At 40.8% G+C, this 23,414-nt stretch overlaps 1 protein-coding gene and 1 pseudogene across 2 annotated transcripts in view; one reads left to right on the top strand and one right to left on the bottom strand.

Annotated features, from left to right (window-relative positions):
- Oca2 (OCA2 melanosomal transmembrane protein) overlaps positions 1 to 23,414 on the top strand; it is a 292,950-nt gene that overhangs the window by 187,174 nt on the left and 82,362 nt on the right. For both annotated transcript variants that reach the window (XM_032896002.1, XM_032896003.1), the window contains 2 exons: positions 1,902 to 1,995; positions 6,871 to 6,964. In XM_032896002.1, the coding sequence (XP_032751893.1) occupies positions 1,902 to 1,995; positions 6,871 to 6,964 (188 nt within the window). The remainder of the gene's footprint in view (positions 1 to 1,901; positions 1,996 to 6,870; positions 6,965 to 23,414) is intronic.
- On the bottom strand, positions 18,380 to 18,834 carry LOC116894750 (annotated as a pseudogene).

Below are 23,414 nucleotides of genomic sequence, written 5' to 3'. Positions count from 1 at the left end.
CCGGGCCTGAGAATTCTGTGACAGTTTTTCTTTGTTGAAGCCCCTTCTCCCTCTTTTTCATATTCCTTCATTTGAATGGGAAAGATTTTGTGGCAATTTTCAGACTTAAAATGATATAATTTTTTTTATCCTGGCCTGAATTCAAATGATCCACATTTGTGCACATAATTTTATAGTTTTTAAAGATTGATTTTTTTTGGACACACATAGTTGTGTGTGTTGCCATTTAGCCGATGTATGAAGTCATTTTTTGAATGCCATCTTGCTCTTTAGCATCTTCTCATCCAGGTTTGTTTCCAAGCTCACAAGGAGGCATTCTGGCAAGTTTAGCTGTCGGCCGTCATAGCTGGTATAGGGAAAACCGTGCGGTGGTAATAAAGGTCAAAGGTCCTTCACGCAAGTTCTTACGTTTTGTTTGTCACTGGATGCCATTTTTGGTTTTAGCTTTTTCTTTTTCTAAAATGTTCTGAAACAAAATAATATAGAGAGCTGAGCCAGGTCCAGTGGACTGCAATTAGGCTAAATAACACAGCAGTTATAGACATTCATGGCTGTGTTTCTGCCGAGGGAGGATCTGGATTGGTTCCCAATATGCCATTTATGAGAGCTAACTAAGGCTATCCTGAGAGGAATAGGAATGTGAGCAGCAAAGGCACCCTGTCTCCTCGGGAACGTGGCAATGCAGGTCGCAGGCCTTCCCCAACGTGTAGGTGATGAGTGAGTCCTCTGGCCAGGGAAGGTGGCCTTGGAGGGAAATTGCAGTCTCTGTCTCTGTCTCTGTTTCTGTCTCTGTCTCTGTCTCTCTGTCTGTGTCTGTGTCTCTCTCTCTCTCTGTTTCTCTCTGTCTCTCTGTCTCTCTCTGTCTCTCTCTGTCTCTGTCTCTCTCTCTCTCTCTCTCTCTCTCTCTCTCTCTCTCTCTCTCTCTCTCTCTCTGTGTGATCAGAGATCAACTTGCAGTAGTCAGCTCTCTCTTAACACGTGGGTTCTGGGAATCAAACTCAGTTCGTTGGTTTGGCATCAAAGCGCCTTTCTCTCTGAGCCGTATCACCGGCCTCCCCCTGTCGTCAACTGAAGTGATAGCAGACACATCTGAGGAGTGATTTAGTGTGGACTGACCTGATGCCTCATGAACAGCACGACACTGGCAGGGTTTCAGAGACCCTGGATGCATGGTTCTTATGAAACTCGACATGACCTCATCCGCCGTGACTCACAGCCGCAGCCTGGGAAGCTTTAAACACAGAAACCTGGCTGCTCCCCGTCTAGCACCAGACACAGACAGATGGGTACAAACACAAAGTATTGTGCATGCCAGTTTCCTTTGGTTTCCTTCCATGCATCTTGTGCTCATTTAAAAAACTAATTTTTAAACAGTTTGGCCATTAAATATGTGTCTCTGAGGGGCCAATGAGATATCTTAGTGGGTAAAGGTACTTGCTATACAAGAATGTAATCCTGACAACCTGAGTTTTATGCCCAGAAGGAAAGAACTGACTCCAATCTACAAGGTTGACCCTTCACACTTGTACTGCCATATCACCATCCCATCACACAAACACCCACAAGCTCATAATAATAATAATAATAATAATAATGTTGATAATATAATATCAAGAATGATATAAAGCTCTTAAATTTTTTAAAATTTTATTTTACGTGAAAAGCATTTTGCCTACATTTATGTCTGTATTTTACCCTCAGAGGCCAGACCCTTAAGAGGCTATAAGACTCTACATGGGTACTGGGTATTGAACCTAGTAATTTGCAAGAGTAGCCAGTGCATTTAACTGATGAGTTATCTCTTGAAGAACAAGGCTCTTTAGGTTCTGTTAAGTCAGCCACGGTCGGTAGCTCTTAAAATTTTCTATGACATGTGCCTACAATACTTGTTTCTTCCACAGATTCCTGTCCTCCTGAACCTGAGTCAAGACCCTGAAATTAGTTTGCCTGCACTGCCTCTCATGTATGCCCTGGCCCTCGGCGCCTGCCTGGGAGGTAAGGGGTACTGACTGCATGTTGGGAGACCACGCTGACCCTGTTGTCTAGACAAAGCAAGATTTAGTAGTTAACAAATCAAAAGTAAATAATAGAGAATCCTGGTGACTTCCTGATTCCAAATTTTGGACAACGAGAACTCCTCAGTTCCTCTGTGAAGCCTCTCATTTTGGTCATGGTCTTTCATGGCTTGGGTCCCAGAACCCTAATCAGGGCCACTAAGGGAAATGAAGATATGGCCAAACCATGGTCATACAGGAGAACTGGGATCAGGTGGTCTGGGGTCTCTGGGTACTGGGAAGCTCAGAGTTTATTATATGCAGTTGAACAGGGAGACCAAGAAGACAGGCTTAGCCAATCTCATTAGGAGATGTCTCTGTAGGGGAGCAGACTTCAGGCTGTAAACACACAGAGGGAGAAAGCTATAGTGGGCATACACACTGTCTTCATTTACCCTCAGATCAGAGGAAAGCTTTGCCACATCAACAATGTAGTCACTCACTCACTCATGATTTCGCTTCCTCCCTACAACTTCACCCTGCAAAGCCTGTGATCTGATGACAGTCACTGTTGATAGTTCAAAGCTAATGCGTTCTCACCCTATCCAAGTAAGAATCTGCAACAGGCATTCCCTCTCATTTTCCTCCCTGGGCTCCCCTGTTCAGAAGAAATATGCAGGCATTAGGTAGAGCAGGGACTCTACCTCAAAGGAAGAGGCATGGCAAAAGGTCAAGCACAGATGCTGGGGCTGAAGTCTAAGGAAAACTGCAATGTGAGTTAGAGATTGCCAGATAAAATTGACCCGTGGCTAATACAGGAGAGCTTTGGATGTGGCTGTCTGGAGAGGAGTCAAGCTAGAGTCCTTTTTATATTTAGACAGCTTAATCACCTGTGGGAACACAGGTGGATTGTGGAGAATCTTAGATAAACACACCAGAAATATTTAACATTCTTATTGCCTCCAGATAATCTAGCTTTCTGTGTTCTTTGCCTTCTCTGACTCCTGAATCAATAACTTTCTGGTTCATTTATCTGCTCATTTGTGAAGGGGGATTAGCATCAGCCAGCGATGCATCTGTGACTTCAGGAGACAACTAATTTATCTAATGCTGTGACTGGGGCTGAAATTCTTATAAAAATGCAAAATACATACTTTTTTTTTCCCATCTGGGAAACAGCTCCAGAAAACAGCAACAGCGTTTCTTTCATAGATAGAGCAATGGAAATAAGATCCAAGGACATTTGTAAATTCATCCCTTAAATGGGATTTAAAAAAAACCTCAAATGTATGAAATACCTACTATAGTATACTGGCTTTGTGCTCTAGAATGGAGAGCCAGTCATTCGAACTAAGATTATAACAATAGGTACATTCTTCCAGTTTTTTCCTGAGCACATGGAGAATGCCAGAGAAAGACTGTGATGGGGGAGAGAATAGGAGGAGAATATAATCTGAGGAGAGAGAGTTTTGAGCAGGATCTTAAAGGGCAAGGGGCCTCCTGAGCTAGTTTCTGAAGTGTAAACTTGGAGGGGTCTCCAGGAGAGACACTAACATTGAACTGCTGTAGAATAATAAGCGAATGTAGGCTAGACACCGAGCACATTTGGGAGACAGGTATACAGCATTACTAACCAATAAAGTTTTATTGGTACTGAGAACTTTAAAAAACTATCTCTGGTCTTGGAAGGTACTTATTCCTGGCACACTAAACACTTACTTGTGCTAGGTGTTAATTGTACACAAATTCTGCTGGGGCCCATCTCTCATGGACTGGGGAACATTGACTAGATAATTTGAAACTAAAACATATTTTACTTATCTGATTGCCTTGGTTTCTTTTCCTGTTGCTGTGATAACATACCCTGACAAAGACAACTTAATGCACGAAAGGTTTATTCTTGTTCACACTTAAAGATATGGTTACCATGCTAGGGAATCAAGGTAACAGAAACTCGCAGGGTTTGCTGGCTTGGTTTATGGCAACATAACATTGGCTAAAGTCACCAGTGAGGAGGTAGCCTTGCTTAAGAAAATGCCTCCAAAAGATAAAAGTGTAGGGAAGCCTGTAGGACATTTTCTTTTTATTTTCTTCATCACCCCCCCATATATTTATTTATTTACTCAAATTACATTTGAATCTCAGCTACTCCCTCCTCCCAGTCTTCCTTTCACACAGTCCCTCCCCAAAATCCCTTCCCTTCTCTTCTGAATATGAGGAGGATTCCCTGGTTTCCAACCCATTCTGACACATCAAGTCACTTCAGGAGTAGGCACATCTTCTCCCACTGAGGCCAGATAAGGCAGCCCAGTTAGGGGGACAGGACCTATAGGACCTATAGGACAATAGAATCAGTGACAGCTCCCATTCAGTTGTTGGGGATCCGTATGAAGACTAATCTGCAGATCTGGTATATGAATGTGGAGGAGGGGAACTAGGTGGTTCAGTCTCTGAGAGCCCCCAATGGTTCAGATTTGTTGACTCTGTTGGTCTTCTTGTAAAGTCCTTATCCCCTCAGGGTCCCTCAGTTCTTTCTCCAACTCTTAAACAAGTACAAGCATGTGTATGTACACACACACACACACACACACACACACACACACACACACACACACACACACCCCAACATCAAAATAACAGGGATTAACTCTCAACATCAACAGACTAACAGAGTGGTTGCATGCACTGAATCCATCATTTTGCTGCATACCAGGAACACAACTCAGCAGCGAAGATAAACACGACCTCAAAGGAAAGGCCTGGAAACAGGTTTTCCAAGCAAATGGACCCAGGAAACAAGATTCAGTAGCCATTCTAATATGTAGTAAAAAATATTTTCAACCAAAAGTAATCAAGAGATGGGAAAGGATACTTCATACTCATCAAAGGAAAAAATGCTCCAGATGATATCTCAATTCTAAACATCTATGCCTCAAATGCAAGGCAATTTTCTTATTAGTGTTTGATGCAAAGGATATGGCTCTTTGTGGGTGGTGCTACCTGTGGCCTGGTGGTCCTGGGTTCTATAAGAAAGCAAACTGAGAAGCCATGGGGAGTAAGCAGCACCCATCCATGGTTTTTGCATCAGATCTCGACTTCAGGTTCCTGCCCCAACTTTCTTTAATATAGAAATGTAAGCCAAATAATCCCTTTCCTCCCAAACTTCCTTTTAGTCATGGTGTTTCATCACAGCAATAGAAACTATAAGACACAGCATCCGGTCAGATTCCATTGACAGTTAGGAGGCAGAGAGGATTGAATGCAATGCTCAGCTTTCCTTTCTAAGTGCATAGCCCAGGATCCCAGGCAGGGAATGGTGATACCCATAGTGGCAAGACTTCCTTCCTTAGTTAACAATCATTGTAATATCCCACACACATGCAGAAGCCTATCACCCAGGTGATTTTTGGTGCTGTAAGGTTGTCATTAATACTAATTATCACATTTGGCAAGGATGAGGAATCTCATTTGTTAAGTCTCTAGGTCCAGAACAGGATCAGACAGGTGATAGATTGGATACATCTGAGAATAACAGCCAAGGGAGGTGATCTATGCCAACTCTGGTTTGTATGTTGCTATTGGTTCAGGACACTTCAGATAATTTTTTTCTATCCATAGCAATATCTAGACACCCCTAAGCTCCTCTTTGATGTTACTCTAGCACAGTGGTTCTCAACCTTTCTAATGCCATGAGCCTTTAATACAGTTCCTCATGTTGTGTTCACCCTCATCCATAAAGTTGTTTTCGTTGCTACTTCATAATTTATATATTGTCATGTAAATACCTGTGCTTTCTGATGGTCTTAGGTAACCTCTGTGAAAGGGTCATTCCATCCCCAAATATGACCCACAGTTGAGAGAACCACTGCTCTGTAATCAGAAGTTTGGATTCATGTTCAGGCTTATCATTCATTACACTTTATACCCTGACAAGCTTTTCAGTCTCCCTCCCATTGTTTTCTTTGTGAGGGCACTGGAATTCTTCCATCCCTCTGTTCTGTTCTGTTTCCAGTCTCAGAAACATCAGTTTTTCCTACACATACACTGTAGCAACGCCAGAGCAGCCTATCCACTCACTAAGCCTCAGGGCAATGAGTCTTTTTCTCTACTGCTTATGCACTGATGTCAGACCTCAGCTAAGTTGGTGGAACCTGTGTTGTGCACTTGAATACTGAGGGCTCCAATTAGGGAGAAGGAAGAGGCTCATGGGCTTGGCCATGTACTGTTTTTCATGAACTAATAGCTGTGTGTGGGGGAGAACTGGAAAGAGTAATCTGATTGACTGAATTGTGTTCTTTATCCAATCTATGAGGAACAGTTTATGTTTCTGTGCACACAGCATGCCCTTTTATCAAAAAGTGTGCACACATAAAAGCTTATTTAAGAGATCATTTATGTGAAGAAAATGCCCATCAGTGAACAAAACTTGGCTATGACATGGTTTCATGTGGCGTTTCCAACCCTCTTCATCTGCTGAAAGAATTTCCTATGAAATGTTTGAGCCTAGAGTCCCATGGTTCATGTTTAAGGTCTTGTTACACTGTTTCAAAAGGACAGACATTGCCGCCCATAGTTCTTAGCTTTGCTTGCATTTTTTTCTAAAAGACACATATAACTTGATTCCAACAGGAACCTTCTCAATTCTCCTTAACATTATATAGAACAGTGATAACATCTGTGAAGGAATCATGCTATTTGCAGACAGATAACTCCTTTTCTAGTTGGCAATACGTTTTGTTTCCAGACATTTGCAAAGCATTGACTTTGATGGTAACTGTATTCACCACATCACAGCCTCTGAACAAAAGAAAAGAGCAGAAACCAGCTTCCAAGATGAGCTGGGATGCTATTTTACTTTTTAAATTTCTGATTCCAGGTAATGGGACACTGATCGGAGCATCTGCAAATGTTGTTTGCGCAGGAATCGCAGAGCAGCATGGGTATGGATTCTCTTTCATGGAATTTTTCAGGTACTTCAAATATTAAAAATTAATCATTTAAGATGAATCTTTAAGGATAAGTTTCTTTAACTTATTTAATTAAAAACAAACACCAATGCATGCTGTTGAACACTTGGATATAAGTCATTTGGTGTTTAGAGACTTTGGTACAGGCGCGATGAACTCAGGTTGAGGCACATTTGTTGCTAGCCTGGATTAGCCTCATCATATTCTGAATGAGCTGAGCTGAGTCAGTGGCTAAGAAACATTTGAAACTTGCTGGAAACATAATGTTTTTCTGTTCTGAAAATCTTAATGGTGGTTGATCATTAAAGTGGCAAGTGCATAGATAAACGATGCTAGCAAGGACTCAGGAGTAATGCTGAAGACTAGGTCTAAGCTAACCATGCTTAGGGCAGCCTGGAAGTAAGCATTTCAAGTGTGAACACCTCACGGGAGCACCACACGGAGATGGGCCCAGAGTTATTGGAAGCACAGCTGATATCTACAAAAGAAACTCTGTTCCAGAGAGGCTAGGTTCCTTCTATGTTCTTGGTTGTCTGTGTTTCTGTTTATGTAGTCCAGGCACACAAAGAGAAGAATGAAAGCAAGAGACCTGGGTGAAATGGTCCTGCCAAAACGAGTGTTATTTCGTGTTGAGTCATGAAACCGCAACTTGATATATGCACAGCAATGGACTTCTGCCAACCCTCATGTGAAGAATTCTAACATAAGTTGGGCTAAGTGGCAGAAGGACTATGGCTCTTGGAGAGAGACATTCCTACCCTAGAGAGTTGTTCCTCTGCAAGGTGCTGCTTATCCAGGTCTGAGCTTGGATAACATTGCTATTATACATACTTGAGGACTAAGATTGGTGTTTTAATCCATGTAATACACAAGGCTCTCTGGAGGATCAGATTAAATTACAGAACGGGTACCAAGCAGTACCTACTCAGATCCTGGTGGCTGCTCAGCCCATGAGATGGATGCCTCCGAGTTCGAACCTGGTGTAAAAGATTCCTGCAGAGTTACTGGTATTCAGGTTTTATGGGAAGGCAAAAGAAGCTGGTGTCTGCAGATACCCTTTCTTAGAAGAAGTGAAGGCAGAGCAGTAGGAAACTTCTTTTCCCTTGGATTCCTTTATATGTGGGCTAGGGGGTCAGGCCACTATGGGTGAATTCTTTCAGGTAAACCTCTTTGGAAACGCCCTCAGAGACATACCTTTGAGCTATCACTCTTATGCAATCGTAAATCCTGCCAAGTTGATAATAAAGTTCAATCACATTTCCTTAAGTTCTCTAAATTGTGATAATGACAAAGAAATAACTACTCCTCAGATCATGTAAGGACTTCCTATACAACTGAGAATTCACTAATTCTTTCCACAGAATATGTGACAAAGTCTTTTGAAGAATATATACTCTTTGGAGATCTCATAATATAATTTAAATAATGCTGAAGTGCTGATAGTCAGTTGATGTTATGTTACATGGAAAATAATAAAGGTAAAGAAAACATGAATATTCACTTAATACACACACACACACACACACACACACACACACACAAATGCCCTCTTCTTTAAACTTTATTTTATATGTGTGAATGTTTTGCCTGCACGCGTGTATGTGCAGCACAGTGTGCCTAGTTCTTAGGGAGTTCAGCACAGGGCATTGGGTCTCCTGAAACTGCAATTGTGAGGGTTTAGAACTGAGTACTCCTAGCCATTCGTCCATCCCTACAAAACATTCTTTTTATTTTTTGGGTTATTTGATTTATTTTTCAAATGTTGTCTCCCTTCCCAGTTTCTCCTCCACAAACCCTTCATCCTATTCCCCCTCCTCTTTCCCTCCTCTTTGCCTCTCCACCCACTCCTGCCTCACCCTTCTACCATTCCCTTATGCTGGGGCATCAAGCCTTTGCAGGACCAAGGGCCTCCCTTCCCATTGATGTCAGATAAGGCAATTTTCTACTACATATGTAGTTGGAGCCATGGATCCACTCTTCTTCCTCAACCCGTGTGTACTTTTTGGTTGGTACTCTGAAAACTCATGAACACTGTTATTAATATCTGTATTGCAATCAGCATTCTTGTGCATTCTCAACAGAATGATCCACTAAAATTTTCTTATAGCATTCTGGAATATCTTCAGACCACAGCTCCAAACTCTTGCATGTTCTCTTCCAAACAAGTCACCCTAAACAACAAACCATATACAGAATTTATTAGATTGGCTTACACAATAGGCATTGATTATTCAACAATGTCCACCTGCACACTGGAGAGTAAAAGTACACACTAGAGACTCAGCTCATGAAGCAGAGTAATCCATCCATCCTAGTCTAATACTGAAAGCTTGCAAGTTCCCTGGAGAGTCACTAGTGTTTAATCTACCTTAGAAGACTGAGAAGATGAGAGTCTGGTGTCAGCAAAAGATCACAGCATCAGTGACAGACACACCTGCTCAAAAGTACATGAAGGAGGTGCATGGATACTGCTTTTCCTCCTGACCATGTATATTGGCCCGGGTTTGGAAGGTTTTGCCTTTTTTGAGAACAATTTTTCCTCTTCAGTTTATCCTCTTCTGAAATGTACTTACAGACACACCTACTGGTGTATTTCCTAGGTCATTCTAGCAATCAAGACCAACCACCACACTCCATTTTCTATCACAATTTCATAATATAACAAATACTTAAGTCTAGGTAATTTGCAAAGATTAATGGCTTGTTTAACTCTGAATTCTGGAGGCTGAACATCTAAGACTTTTGCCCTTGCATCTGTTTGGCATCTGGTGCAAAGCCTGCTGGCTACATAACAACATGGAAAATGGCCTCCCAAGACGAGATAGAGCAAGGATGCCAGAGAGCATTTATTTTGTATAACAAAGCCATTCCATCAACAGCCCATTAGATTATTAATTCATGAGATCACTCCATTTATGAGAGCAGACACCACGTGACTCAGTCACCTCCCAATGATATTGCCTCTGAACACTTAATATATGAATTTCATCACAGTGAATTTGAGGGGCATAGTCAAAAATAGTAAGTTGTCCCCATGAAAACAAATGATAAATTTAGTGAGAATTATTAGACAGTCTCCCAGCTCAAGAGAAACCAGGGGTATTGTAAATTTTGCTGAGGCATTAATTTGATGGACATTTCTGGGAGCCTGAGACGTGGGGAAAAGGCAGTGAACTGCTGCTCAAGACAGCATTGGTTCCAACTGTTCGTTTTCCCACTGGACTCTGGGCACATTGCTGATCTTGCTGCTAGGGAACAAGGTGCAAATTTTGTGCTTGACCAGTTTATTCCTGTTCAGACTCACATCTGCCTGTGCTGATAATGAAAAGAGTAATCCTGAATGTGAAGAATTGTTTTAATAGTAATCACAGCAGTGGTCTCAGCAGGCTGGCTTGTTTCACGCTACTAGTGTCTTATCTTTGTGTTATTAGGGAGAATTCAGGTCCACTATACAGCCAAGAAAGGAGTAAGAGATGAGCACTGCCGTGGACAGCCATGAATAGAGACCTAGACTGGACAAACCAACTCTCCCTCATTTAGGCTGAGCTATTAATTTCTGAAGAGCTATAGGCTGTCACCTCTTTGGTCATCCAGGTATAGGACTGGACGGCCTCTCTACTTCCTTTCTACTTTCACTAGGTAGGTAAACTTCACGATGATTTTGAGGCATTGACTTGGTCTCTTGGAAAGGTAGGACAAGCGCAAGCCTCTCAGGACATGTGGAGTGCCTGTAGTTCAGCATCAGTGGATGGTGTGAGTATGGTAAGCCACAGTTTAAAGCTGTGATGACCTCCAGGATCCTGTTGACCTTCATTAGCTCCTCATGAATCACATTTGATCTCTTGCATGGAAATTGAATGCCCCCATGGTCCAGAGCCACTACTACGTAGCAACTTGATGAGATCCTGTTTGAAAATAAAAAGCTAGAAGTGGGAGTATACTCATAAGTAGAACTCTTGTCTAGCATTCGTGAAAGCCCTAGGCTCAAACCACAATAATACAAAAGAGGGAAAACCCCTAAAACTCAGTAGGCTATATCTTCTAGTAATAGGCTTTCAAGTATTTTATTTTATTTTTAAATACTTAAATTACAGTTTGATAATATGAAGGAAGAACTTTGGATATATTACTTTGAGTACATTTATTTATTTATTTATTTATTTATTTATTTATTTATTTAATATATATGACTGATTTGCTGTATATATGCATGTGCATCATTTGTGTATTAGTCAGGGTTCTCTAGAGTCACAGAACTTATGAAATGAATCTTTTTCTCTCTCTATATAAAGGGGATTTATTGGAATGACTTACAGGCTGCAGCCCAACTAATCCGATAATGGTTAGCTGTGAACAGAAAATCCAGGAATCCAGTAGTTGCTCAGTCCACAAGACTGGACGTCTCAGTTGGTCTTCTGTATATGCTGGAATCCCAGAGAAGTAGGTTACAATGCCAGTGAAGGAATGGATGTTCTAACAAGGCGAGGGCAAGCAGGCAAAGAACAAAATTTCCATCTGCTATGTCCTTATATAGACTTCCAGCAAAAGGTATGGCCCATATTAAAGGTATGTCTTCCTGCCATATGATCTGGATCAAAGGTTTGTGTCTTCCTACCTCAAAGGTCTAGACTAGAGGTGGATTCACCAGTTCAAACCAAGCAGAAACTCTCTTACAGGCGGGGCTCCATTTCTGGATTGTAGTTCATTCTGTACATAGTCAAGTTGACAACCAAGAATAGCCATCATAACTTGTGTGCCTAGTACCCAAAGAGGCCAGAAGAGAGTGTTACGTTTTCTGGAACTTGAGTGATGGATTGTTGTGAACCACTATGTGGGTGCTGGGAACCAAAGCCAGGTCCTCTGTAGGAGCTACAAGTGATTTAACCATGGAGCTATCTCCATCCTTTGACTACTTTTTAGTTTTCATTCATATTTTAAATTTTGCAAAGATCTTAGATGTCCTTTGGCTTCTAGTTATCACCTATACGACCACTGGTAAGTTTATTTTCTTTGTAGGTCTTTCTCCATATACTTGCTACTTGATTAATTTCTGCTTTCTAGACAGAGAACATGTACTTATTCCTTTTCCTTGATCCGATTTGTTTGTCTGAGATCTGCAGTTAATCCTCATGTATGTTCATCACTAGCTCATTTTTCAGAAGCTTGCCTAGTATCTTGATGGATGAAGTTTATACATTTTTTTTAAAGTCACAGTATTTATTTATTTTATGTATATGGGCATTTTCACCTGTATGTATGTTTGTATACCATACAAATGCCTGATGTCCAAGGAGGACTGAAGAGGGCATTTGATCCCCTGGAACTGAAGTTACAGACATTTATGAAGCTCTGTATGGGTGCTGGGAATTGATCCCAGGTCCTCTGGAAGAGCATCTGGTGCTTTTAACTGGCAAGCCATCTTTTTAGTGCAATGGATGAGGTTAATGTTGAATGGCTCCTATACAGATATTCTTTGAGTTCCTGTGGAACCCATACCAGATCACAGGGTTGACTTCTCGTCTGTGTCTCTGAAGATCTGCATTATCATCGCCTTTCTCCTTAGTTTCTTTTCCAGTTGCTGCGATAAAATTCCCTGAAAAAAGGGTCATAAGGGAGAAAGAATTTATTTCAGCTCACAACTCAAGGACACAGTCGTGTATGTGTGTGTGTGTATGTGTGTGTGTGTGTGTGTGTGTGTGTGTGTGTGTGTGTGTGTGTGTGTGTGTTGGGGATTCTTGTCAGTGAGAGCTTGAGACAGCTAGATAGTGTGTGGTAATTAGGGAGCAGAGAAGGATGAGCACTGCTCCCTTTCTTTCTTCTTTTCCTTTTCTGTGTGACAGATTCATATATTTCCATGACAAATTTTCCTTGTTTTCATGCTCATTCTCCTTCTCCCTTCCCCTCACCTACTAAAACCCTACTTTCCAACATGACCGTCTACTACTTTCCTGTATTCGTTTTGTGTATGACTAACTGACTTGAATTAGAATATCTTGCCTGAGCTTGGGTGGAAGGTATTTACTGGGGTTTAATTGATCAGTAATGATATCACCAAAGGAAAGGACATCCTTTCCTCGGCACATTTCCCATACCCATCTTTGAAGAAATGGTGACGAGCCTCACCACCCAGGTAACCCAGTTGCAGTGACTTCATGAAGTGCAGAGGCCATGTCATGTTCAAGATGTCTTTTTGCTTTGTGTCTTTCTGTCCTATGCTCTTATAAGATTTCTATTCCCCCTTTCACGATTTTCCTTGAGCACTGTGTGTGTGTGTGTGTGTGTGTGTATGTATGTGTGTATGTGTGTGTATGTGTGTATGTGTGTGTGTGTGTGTGTATGTGTGTATGTGTGTGTGTGTGTGTGAGTGTGTGTGTGTGTGTGATATAGGCATCCCATCTCTTTCTCTCTTTTTTTTTTGAATAGTTCTAGATCCCAGGCCTAGAAATGATTCTCTTCATAGAGGGTGGACTTCCTATTTCAATCAATCTGATTAAGATAATTCACCACAGGCATGCCCACAGGCTAGCTGGTTTTTTACCTAGAATGTAGATTCTAGATCTTTTCTTCCCCTCACAATTGTGCCCAGACACTTGTCCAGGTGATTCTAGATACTGTCCAGTTGACAATGGACACTGGCAACACATTTCTGGGATGTCTGCTTGGAAATGCTTTCTGTCGTATCTGAAAGATGCTGACTTATTTTGCTGCAGGCTTGGGGACTTTAAACACTTACCTTTGAAGTCTCAGTTTTATCAGAATGTCCTCTGGTGTTCCATGGGCTTTATAACATGCAAGACTTTAATTTCACAGAGTTCTCTAGGATCACAGCTTTAAATATTTGTTATGTTCCTTGCTTCTTGGCTCTCTTTATGTGATGTCTTACTGTTTCACATTTAACTTAATTTTCAAAAAAATATGGGAATGTTTTCTCCGTTATTTCAGTGTCCTTTATTATCTTTCCCCTTGACTTTACTCTTTCTGTAGCATCTTAGCATTTAATCTTCATTTATAGCATAATTAGGTCTTCAGATTCTCACTTAGAATTTTGGCTCCGTCTGTTCTTAGTGTTTAAGGTTTGATTCAAGTTAATTTATCAAATCCCCCTGTTGTGTCTGAGAATATGTCATTCCTGCAGAGTGTTTCAGTCCAGTATTTTTTCTCAGTTTACATTTGGCTTTTTGGAAACATCTGTAGGGTGCTTTGTGTATGCATTTTTTGCAATCCTTTTCAGTTTGGATTCCTGTACTTCATAGACTTCTATTTGTAGTTTAATTGAAGTCTTTAGACTTTGATGCAAACTTCAGTGTCTGTCTTCTGAGATTTATTTCTTTATAGCGTTGTGAGTAATCCATGAATGCTTTGTTTCTTTTGTCTTACAGTGTTCTCCATTTTCTCCCCTCATTGCTTTTACCTTCTTCTCCCAGCCCTGAGCAGATGCATGAGCCTGTCTTGCTCTTTTCTGTCTCCTTCCCCAGCAAGGATACTGCCCAGACGGTCATGTGGAGACTTGTGAAAGGCACCACTCTCTGCATCCTGTGCTATTTGCTGCATTTCTTCATTAGGGCTGGCCTTCCTCATACTGGCTGTTATTTCTTCAATTTTATTCATTTATTGCTTCTTTGCTCTTTTAGTAAGTCTTTGTTTTGTTGTTGCTGTTTGGTTGGTTTTTGTTTTTAGCCCTGATAGTTGTTTGCACAGGCTTGGGGCAGGAGTATGGGAGGAGAGATGATCCTGATGAGAACTGATGATTGTTCATGGTCTTTTCTGTCCAGCATGAAGTCTGTTTGGTTTAGTAAGTCTTTTCATGTCTTTCATGAGCTATTGTGGCTGCTTTCATCATGTCTTCCAGAGCTCCTCCCTCTTTTGAAGACAAGAATATCATTAATCCTGTTTTGTACCTCTATTCTTCTGCTACGCCCATGCACCTCCCCTCCACCGCCACCACCACCACCACCAAGAGTATCTTTGTTTTATTTCGTAGAAAGAGTACCCCCTTTTTTTCCATTGAGGAGAATTATTTTATGACTAGAGATTATTTTGATATTGTCTTCTTTCTCTGGGCAGAAATGAAGTCTCCTGTGCATACTCCCACAGGGAACGACTACTCACAGTATACACACATCTATAAAAGGTTGTTTTATCAATGGATGATGTAGACTTGTTGCTATGTCTTTAAATGTGGAGACATACTAAATTAATTTTTCATGGGACCAAGTTTCTGTAAAGACTACATTTTGTTTTCTTTTGAAATTTATTGGAGCATAACTAACTTTTATGAGGCTGTAAAACACGAACAAGCTGATAACACAAAGCCAAAAGTGAAAATATATCCAGAGAATAGAGTGTTTAGAAAACACTATTCTTGAAGCTGATTTAAAGATGACCTGGCTTTACTTATTGTGGCCATCGACCAACACTGTCAGAGTAAAATTCTTTGTAGATTTATAAAACCTGCCTAGCCACTGCTTCAGGGACCTCTGGCTAGACATGTATATATTCTCAAAGGTCACAGTAGATGCTAATATATTACAGGGTCTTTTTCTAAAGGTTAAGCTTTGGGCTGCTATGCACACCCTTAAGGCAGCAGAGACAGAGTTCTTCCATCCTCCTGAGGGATGAAATCATACATAGAAGAGCCATAGTTTTTGAATGTGAGTTTCAAACTTGGTCTCATCTACATATTTTGCTATTCAAACAAAGGAGAAAAGAAAGGAAGAGAGAGGAAGGCCATTTTTCCATGTAGCTCTTCTCCTGCTAGAAAAGTAGACATCTGTTTTCTTGGAGCAACTGATAGTTTTTGTTTTTAAATTTCATTTATCATCATCATCATCGTCATCGTCGTTGTTATCGTCGTCGTCATTGTCGTCGTCGTCGTTGTCGTCTCGTCGTCATCATCATCATCATCATCATCATCATCATCATCATCATCACACTGTCACCATTACCACTACCACCGTTATCAGTATTGAGTGTGTATGTATGTGTACACGTACACGTGTGCCATTGAGCTTGTGGAAGATTCAGTTCATCAGACTTGTAGGACAAGAACTTCTAACTACTGTGTCACTTAGCTGGTTCTAAGGAGCAACAGGTCTTCTTAAAGTACCCTATCCCTTATATCCCTGTTCTTAACAGGAGACCTCTCCAGTTGATTTGTGCTAAGATTTCAGTTTAGGGATGATCCGACTTGGGTAAGTTGATATATTAAACATAAAGTGCTACTGGTCAACCATCCTGATAATGATTATAGTTAATGGGTCAGATGCTGGGCAGCTGGAGAGCACTGGGGAGCTACCTGGGAAATAGGCAAAATCAGCCTAGATAGATAGAGGTAGCTTCAAAATTCTGAATAGCCATGGGAGAATGCAGGAGAGGTGGCCCAGTTTATTCAGTGTGTTCCATATTTTAAAGGAGTAAAAGTAATTGGAGTATAATTAATTGGTTTGTGGGAACTATGCCTCAATTGCTTATGTTTGGTCCAGGAAGTTACAATCCACCACCTCAGGGTTGGGGAAGAACCATTGAGATCTCCTAGGGCTGATGCATGGATAACAAAGCTCAAGTTGAAAGATCAGCACCAGCAAACTGCGGTTGAGGTACTGGAGGGTGAAGTATCTTATGCTGACTGGGCAGTTGCTATGACAGAGTGGGAACTAGAAAAGTGGCCCAGTCATTAGAGCACTTACTGATGTCCCAGCAACCAAATGGCAGGCTAGAACTGTGATGGGCTACAACATATTCTTCTTGCTTACATGGGCTAGCACTTTCTCTCTCCCTCTTTCTCCATATATATATGTGTGTGTGTGTGTGTGTGTGTATGTATGTATGTATGTATATATATAATATTATATATAATCATCTAAACATGTCTATCATCTATCTATCTACCTACCTATCTATCTATCTATCTTTCTATCATCTATCTGTCTATCTATCAGTCATCTATCTGCATGCAAAAAAATTCTTATGCCCATAAAATAACAGTAAAATTTAAAAGAAGAAGCCAACCAAAGGTCCCGGGTGCCATAGCCTGAGAATAGAGCCCAAGGTATCAGAGCTGAGAGAAGGATCTTTGTTGTATCATCTATAGTTCAGTTATTGTGTTTGCATGTGAACTTGTTCCAGAATGTAGTAGTTAAAAGACAATTATATCACTTAAAAAAAAAACAAGAATGTTCTTTATCTGTAGAAAACATTAAAATCTTCTCAACAATCTCCAGTCACTTTCAACAAACTTTTCCCTGTATTCCCTTGATTGTCCAACTATATTACATCAGCTTCAAGTACACAATGAAGACGGAAAAAGTGCTTGGAGCACTAAATGGGGAAAAGGAAAGGCCAACAGACACATTCCTGAGCACCATTTCCCTTACCTTAAGGTTCAGAGGTGTTTCTCAAGTCTCTGTAAAAGATAGGTGATTAGGACGAAGGAATCTGAGGACCTTGCACTTTGGGATATGACACAGGTTATCAGAGTCCCTAGGCTAGAAGATGAAATGAGTAAGAGGAAGAGAAAGTGGGGCTGGGAAGGGAGGCGGGAGAGATGGGGACAGAAAGGCTGTACCTGGAGGAGATAAAGTCTCTGGAACTTGTCATGAGTTCAGGGAATGAAAAGGAGCAGCCACAGTCCGGGAGATGGATTAGGGAAGAGAAAACCTGGGAGTTTATACCCTCCAGGAGGTGGCACTAGGTCCTACAGTGGTAGGCACTAAGTAACCTCCAAGGTTAAGCCAACTGCCTTTAAGAATTGGCACCCGTTTTTGACAGATTCTGATCCACACTCAGAATTTCAGAGTGTATGAGATAGGAGTGCAGCCACCCCAGACGACTGAGCATCTCAGGAAATAAAGGATTACAAAGCTAAGTGAGTCTAGAAAGCCAGAAACCAAGTAAGTAACGCTATCACCAAGTGAAGAGGTTTCCGTTTTCTCTCACAGCTTTTTAGTCATTTCCTCAAGAACAACCATTCTGAGAGCTAATACCCATTGTTATTTACTGTGCAACAGGGTGACCATGATCAAAGCCCCATTTTTCTCCCCTGAGCCTGTAGTGCCTCAGTGACTTGGAACACAGCAGGCAGCACGAATGTTATTACTTTTCTGGAGGGGCAGGGAAATGGGATCAAAACCTAGCTAGCTATACATTTAAGTAAACAAGCAATACCAAACTATGTAGTCATTCAGAAGCCCTTATACTAAAAAGTCATAACCTGCAGACTGATGGAGCAAAGCAGGTTTCTGTAACTCAGATGCCCTGAGTCTGGGAAGAGCTGGGTTTGGTCTTTCTGGTCAGTTTTTATTTTGATCTCAGGCACTGGTACTGAAGATGGCTCTGCCTTGCAGGAAGAGACTTCACATAAACACATCTCAAGATCTCAGCGTCCCTTCCACCATGCCTCAGTCTGCCCACCCTCTCCTTTCAGTTGTCTACCTCCTCCTCATCTTCGTGCTATTCTTCCTCGTCCCGTCTTTCTTCATCTTCCTCCTTCTCCTCTCTGCTTTTGTCCTGCTCTTCAGAATCTGTTGTTGTATTCGTCCATCTCCTTTGCTCCAAAGCTTCCTTCTTGCCTTTCTGCTCCTGGCCGCACGCTTCCAGAGCTTCTTTCAGTGGTGTTAGGAACCGCTGGAACTCTCTTCCATGGCTGACAGCACATCGCTGGCATCGAGAGTCGTGTGCTTTCCTTTCATAGCAAAGTTACTGGCACAGGATATGGCATACAAAACGAAGACACCGGTGGCGAGGGAGATGGCGCTTTGGTCCTCCTTGAAGATGATGATATCCGGGAAAGCCTCCTTGAGGATCCTGGTAATGACGGCGTTGAGCAGATTTAGGTCCTCGGCTTCTCCGCCATTGCCTTCACTGGGGCCCGGCATTCCTTCTCAGGTTTCCTCTACAGACAGTTCTGGTGTCTGGACTTCCCGTGTCACTCCAATTACATCACTTATTTTTCAAATGTTATCCCCCCCATATACCCTCCCCCTGCTTCTATGACAATTATATCACTTTTACTGTCCTATTGTTATCCTGTGTGAAAGAGTCAGTGTGTTTCTGTTCTCAGAACTACTGGGGTCTGCTTAAGCCAGTGGGCTTGAAGCAGTTATAAAAACTTGCTTATTCCTTATTTTGTTATTCCTCATCTATGGCTGCAGAGACTCTAGGGGTGATATGCTAGAGACTCCTAGGCCTTTTTCTGTAACCATATCTTGGGCTTTCCATGCAAAAGTAGAAATATTTTATTTTATTATTAATTTTGAAGTAGTGTTTTAAACATTTCTTTCCCTGTCTTTTCCCCATCCCAGTCCCTCCATCATTTCCCACAGATCTCTCTCAAATTCATCACCTTCTCAAATTCATGAGCTCTTCTTCTTATTGTACAACACACACACACACACACACACACACACACACACACACACACACACACACACACCCCTCCCACACACAGTTTATGGAGTTCATTTCATGTTACTTATATGTGTTTGTGTTTAGGGCTGATCACTTAACTCTAGCAGGGGGCTAGTTCCTGGAGAAACATGTTACCCCTTTCCCAGTAATCATTGATTGCCTATAGCTCTTCATCTAGAGGTGAGGTTTTGGGGAATTTTCCCCATCGTCATTAGTGTGTTAATTGTTGTCATTACGAAGGTCTTGTTTAGGCAACCATATTGTTAGACATGACTTCTTTAACATGTCTACAAGACACTACCTAGCACCAAGCATCCTGGAGGTTCTCCAGCTTTTCCAGTATTTCTGTCTCCTCTTCCATGATTTCCCCTAAGTATTAAGATGTAGAGATTTATTTTCAGATGAATCACTGGGGATAGGCATCTTATTCTCCACATTTTCACCAGATGTGGTTCTTTGAAACAGCCTCAATTTGCTGCAAAAGAAGCTTCTTTGATGAGGGATAATAAAATACATATATACATACATACACACATATACATACATGCATATAAATTCTTATGTATATTTATTTTCTGGGGAAATGTCCTATAGACTACATAGGAGGAAGCCTATAATCTGATCGGTTGCCAAATCTATTGTTTCGAGTTTCTTTGTCTCTTCTGACTTTTCTGTATTGATAGGAAAAAAAACCCTTTTATCACTAAATTCAAATCTGTTTTCACTATAAGACTCATCTAATTGTATTAGCTCCTCGCATGATGAGAAAATTTTTGTTATAGTAAATAGACCTTTTTATGTTTTATTACCTGTGAATCTGGGCCAGACTTGCTTTGATGACCCAGGAACTCCTGTTTTAGATATGAACACTCTTACTAGTCCTAAAAGATTTGTTGCTGCTTTCATAGTCGAAATTACTGCTTTAATTGCAATCTTAGAATCTGTCATAGTCTCTGTACTGTCTTGGCTCAGTAAATACATCCTGCAGAACATGTTAACCAGTTTTCTAAGAATGTCTCCTTAGTACTTACTACATAAGAAAATATAAACAATAATTTAGAGGGTAAAATAAATGCATTAAAAGGAGAAATCTTGTTTATAGGTTATCAAATTCAAAATATTAAGGTTAGATTGACTTTTCCCTGTCATTCGTCATTCAAATAGATATGTGTCACCCACTTCAGTACAATTCATCTGAGGTGGCATGGGAACACGTTAAATCTCATCTCCAATGGCTTGTGGAGTAGTCCTGATCTGGCAATAAATATGCAGCTTTTATATTGACAAATTTCAGCTTTGAGACCAACCCAATTAAAATCTACTTGAGTCTCAAATGTTGCGAATAAATCCTTGCAAGTCTTTGAAATCCTTTGTCTCAGGACAAGGCTTTCTGTCTTTCATTATTAACTTGGGAATACTTCTGGAAGTCGTTCTCATTTTAATTCTTGTCCTTTCAGTCAACTTCCACAGGATTAAGAAATGCCATGCATGCCACAAGCCTTCAAGTTAACAAATACGAAAGGGGAGATGGCACAGCCATGACTAGTGAAAACCTGGTGAGTGCCACGAAGCCAGCACAGCTGTCTGACACAGTTTAGCAAAGCTGGGCGAGTGCAGTTGTCTTTTATTTTGGGTTTCTGATCTCTATGTGTTTCATTTGTGGGTGGCTTTTTACATTATGATTCATTCATGCCTTTTCCTCAGAAAATTATCTCGGCTCCCAAAGAAGTAACCTTACATGGCCTTACTCAGGAGTCTTCCTTGCCATGGAGATTGTGAAAAGTACAAAAAAGTTAGATAGCCCCAGGGGTCTCTTGGCACACCTGCCCCTAAGCAAACCCAGAAACATTAGGTTGGCAACAGGTCAGATTACAGGCTTCCTCCTGTATGTGGTCTACAGGGCATTGCCCCCCAAACCAAAAACATAATAACAAAGTTCATTTGCTTAAAACAACCTTTGATAATACATATAGCTTATATAAAATTAAGATGAAAGAAAAATAAGAATTTGCCAATCATAAGGAGACTGTCTCGCATTAAATTATTGTGGGGTCTTTAAACTAAAAGAACAAAGAGAAAACAGATGAATAGAACAGGTCAACCTGCAACCTGAGAGAACTTTCAAGCATTTAAACTAGGCTAGCTGACAAGTTGTACTTCAAAAACTATGGATTGTTCCAGGTTTGGGAACTCGTCTGGACTGATTCAGATTTTTTTAAAAATCTGTTTAGTGTTCTACATATATGCTTAAGTAGTCTCTCTCTCTCTCTCTCTCTCTCTCTCTCCTTTCTTTCTCTCACTTCTTTCTTTCTCTCTCTCTCTCACACACACACTGGTTAGACATTTTACTGGTATATAAAACTGGCCGTAGTAGGTTCTCTTCTAGTGTCTGTGACCTGTACAGCCATTGGTAATTGTCTAGGTTTAGAGTACCCAGCATGAAGTCCCTCTTATTGTTCATTCTTTGCATCTAATCAGACAGCAGTTGGTTACTCCCAAGATAAAGGTTCTATTATTATACTGTTGGAGCCATCTTGGAAGACCACTGCCAAGATATAGGTAGTTTATATCTTAGTTAGGTTTCTATTGCTGTGATAAACACCATGACCCAAAGCAACATGGGGAACAAGGAGGCTATTTCAGCTTACATCCTGTAGTCCTTCATGAACCAAAGAAACTCAAGGCAAGAAACACACCTGGAGGCAGGAACAAAAGTGGAATGCATGCATGGAATGGCGCTTATTGGCTTGCTTTTCATGATTTTCTCAGCCTGCTTTCTTATACAACCAAGGACCATATGCCCAAGGGTGTCACAGCACACTGTGGGCTGGACCCACTCACATCAAACATTAATCAAGAAAATACTGCATAGAGTTGTCTAGGGGTTAATGTGACAGTGGCATTTTCTTAATTGAGGTTCCCTCTTTCAAGATGACACTCACTTATGTCAACTTGACAAAAATTAACCAGCATAGTAACCTGTACAGCTGGGGAGGACTATCGTTTGATTTTACCCCTTAGCAGCTTCTATCATACCTTCTGACACTATGAGAGCTATTCCACAGGGAGGAGGCCTCTAATTTGGGTTAGTTCAATTCCTCCAAGTCATGATTCCAAAATGTGTAGTCAGCAACAGGGTATTGCCTTCAAGTTCTTGGGGACAGCCAAAAACTTTTATTGTTTGGGAGTCTCTTACAGTATTATTGCTAAAGGAAGTTTCCCATGCCTTGCAGTAGTGTTTCTGTCAGATAGTCTGTAGTGATTGAGGGGAACATCATCACCTCACAGGAGTGAACTGTTTAAACTATCTACCTACCTCTATATATGTAACTGTTATGTATGTATGAATGCATGTATATATGTATGTATCTATCATCTATTATCCATCCCTATCTATCTATCTATCTATCTATCTATCTATCTATCTATCTATCTATCTATCTATCTATCTATCTATCTATCTCCTATCATGTATCTGTTACCTATAAATCAGCTATCTATATTATCTATGTATATATCTTCTATCTACTACCTATTTTTCTCTCATCTAATATATTTCTAAGTAAACATAAAATGTGTTTTCCTATGCCCTTTTCAATATATTTAGTGTTAAGTATTTTCTTTCCTCTCTTTCTCTATTACCCTCCCTCTCTAGTAAAAGTAACTACCCACCCCCCATTTTTCCTGTTTCCCCTTCATCAGAGTTAGGATCCACAAATAAGAAGTAAGCGTGTGGCGTATGTTGTTCTGAGTCTGGGTGATCTCGCTCAGTATAATACATTCCAGTTTTATTCATTTATTTCTCTTTACAGTTGACTAGCATTCCATTGTGTAGCTGTACCATAATTTCATTAAACTTTCATCAGTCGAAGGACGTTTCGGTTCTCTCCATATCTTAGCTCTTGTGAATAAAGCAGCGATGGACACGACTGATCATATATCTGTTAAGGAGTGGCATATAGCTGGGCATATATAGCAGATCTACTTTCAGCCTTTGGAGAATTTTCTGCACTGATTTCTATAGTGGTTCTTTCAGTTTGCTAACATC

Source organism: Rattus rattus, chromosome 2 (genome assembly GCF_011064425.1).
Source record: "Rattus rattus isolate New Zealand chromosome 2, Rrattus_CSIRO_v1, whole genome shotgun sequence".
Lineage (NCBI taxonomy): Eukaryota > Metazoa > Chordata > Mammalia > Rodentia > Muridae > Rattus > Rattus rattus.
This window is presented reverse-complemented; position numbering and strand designations above follow the sequence as displayed.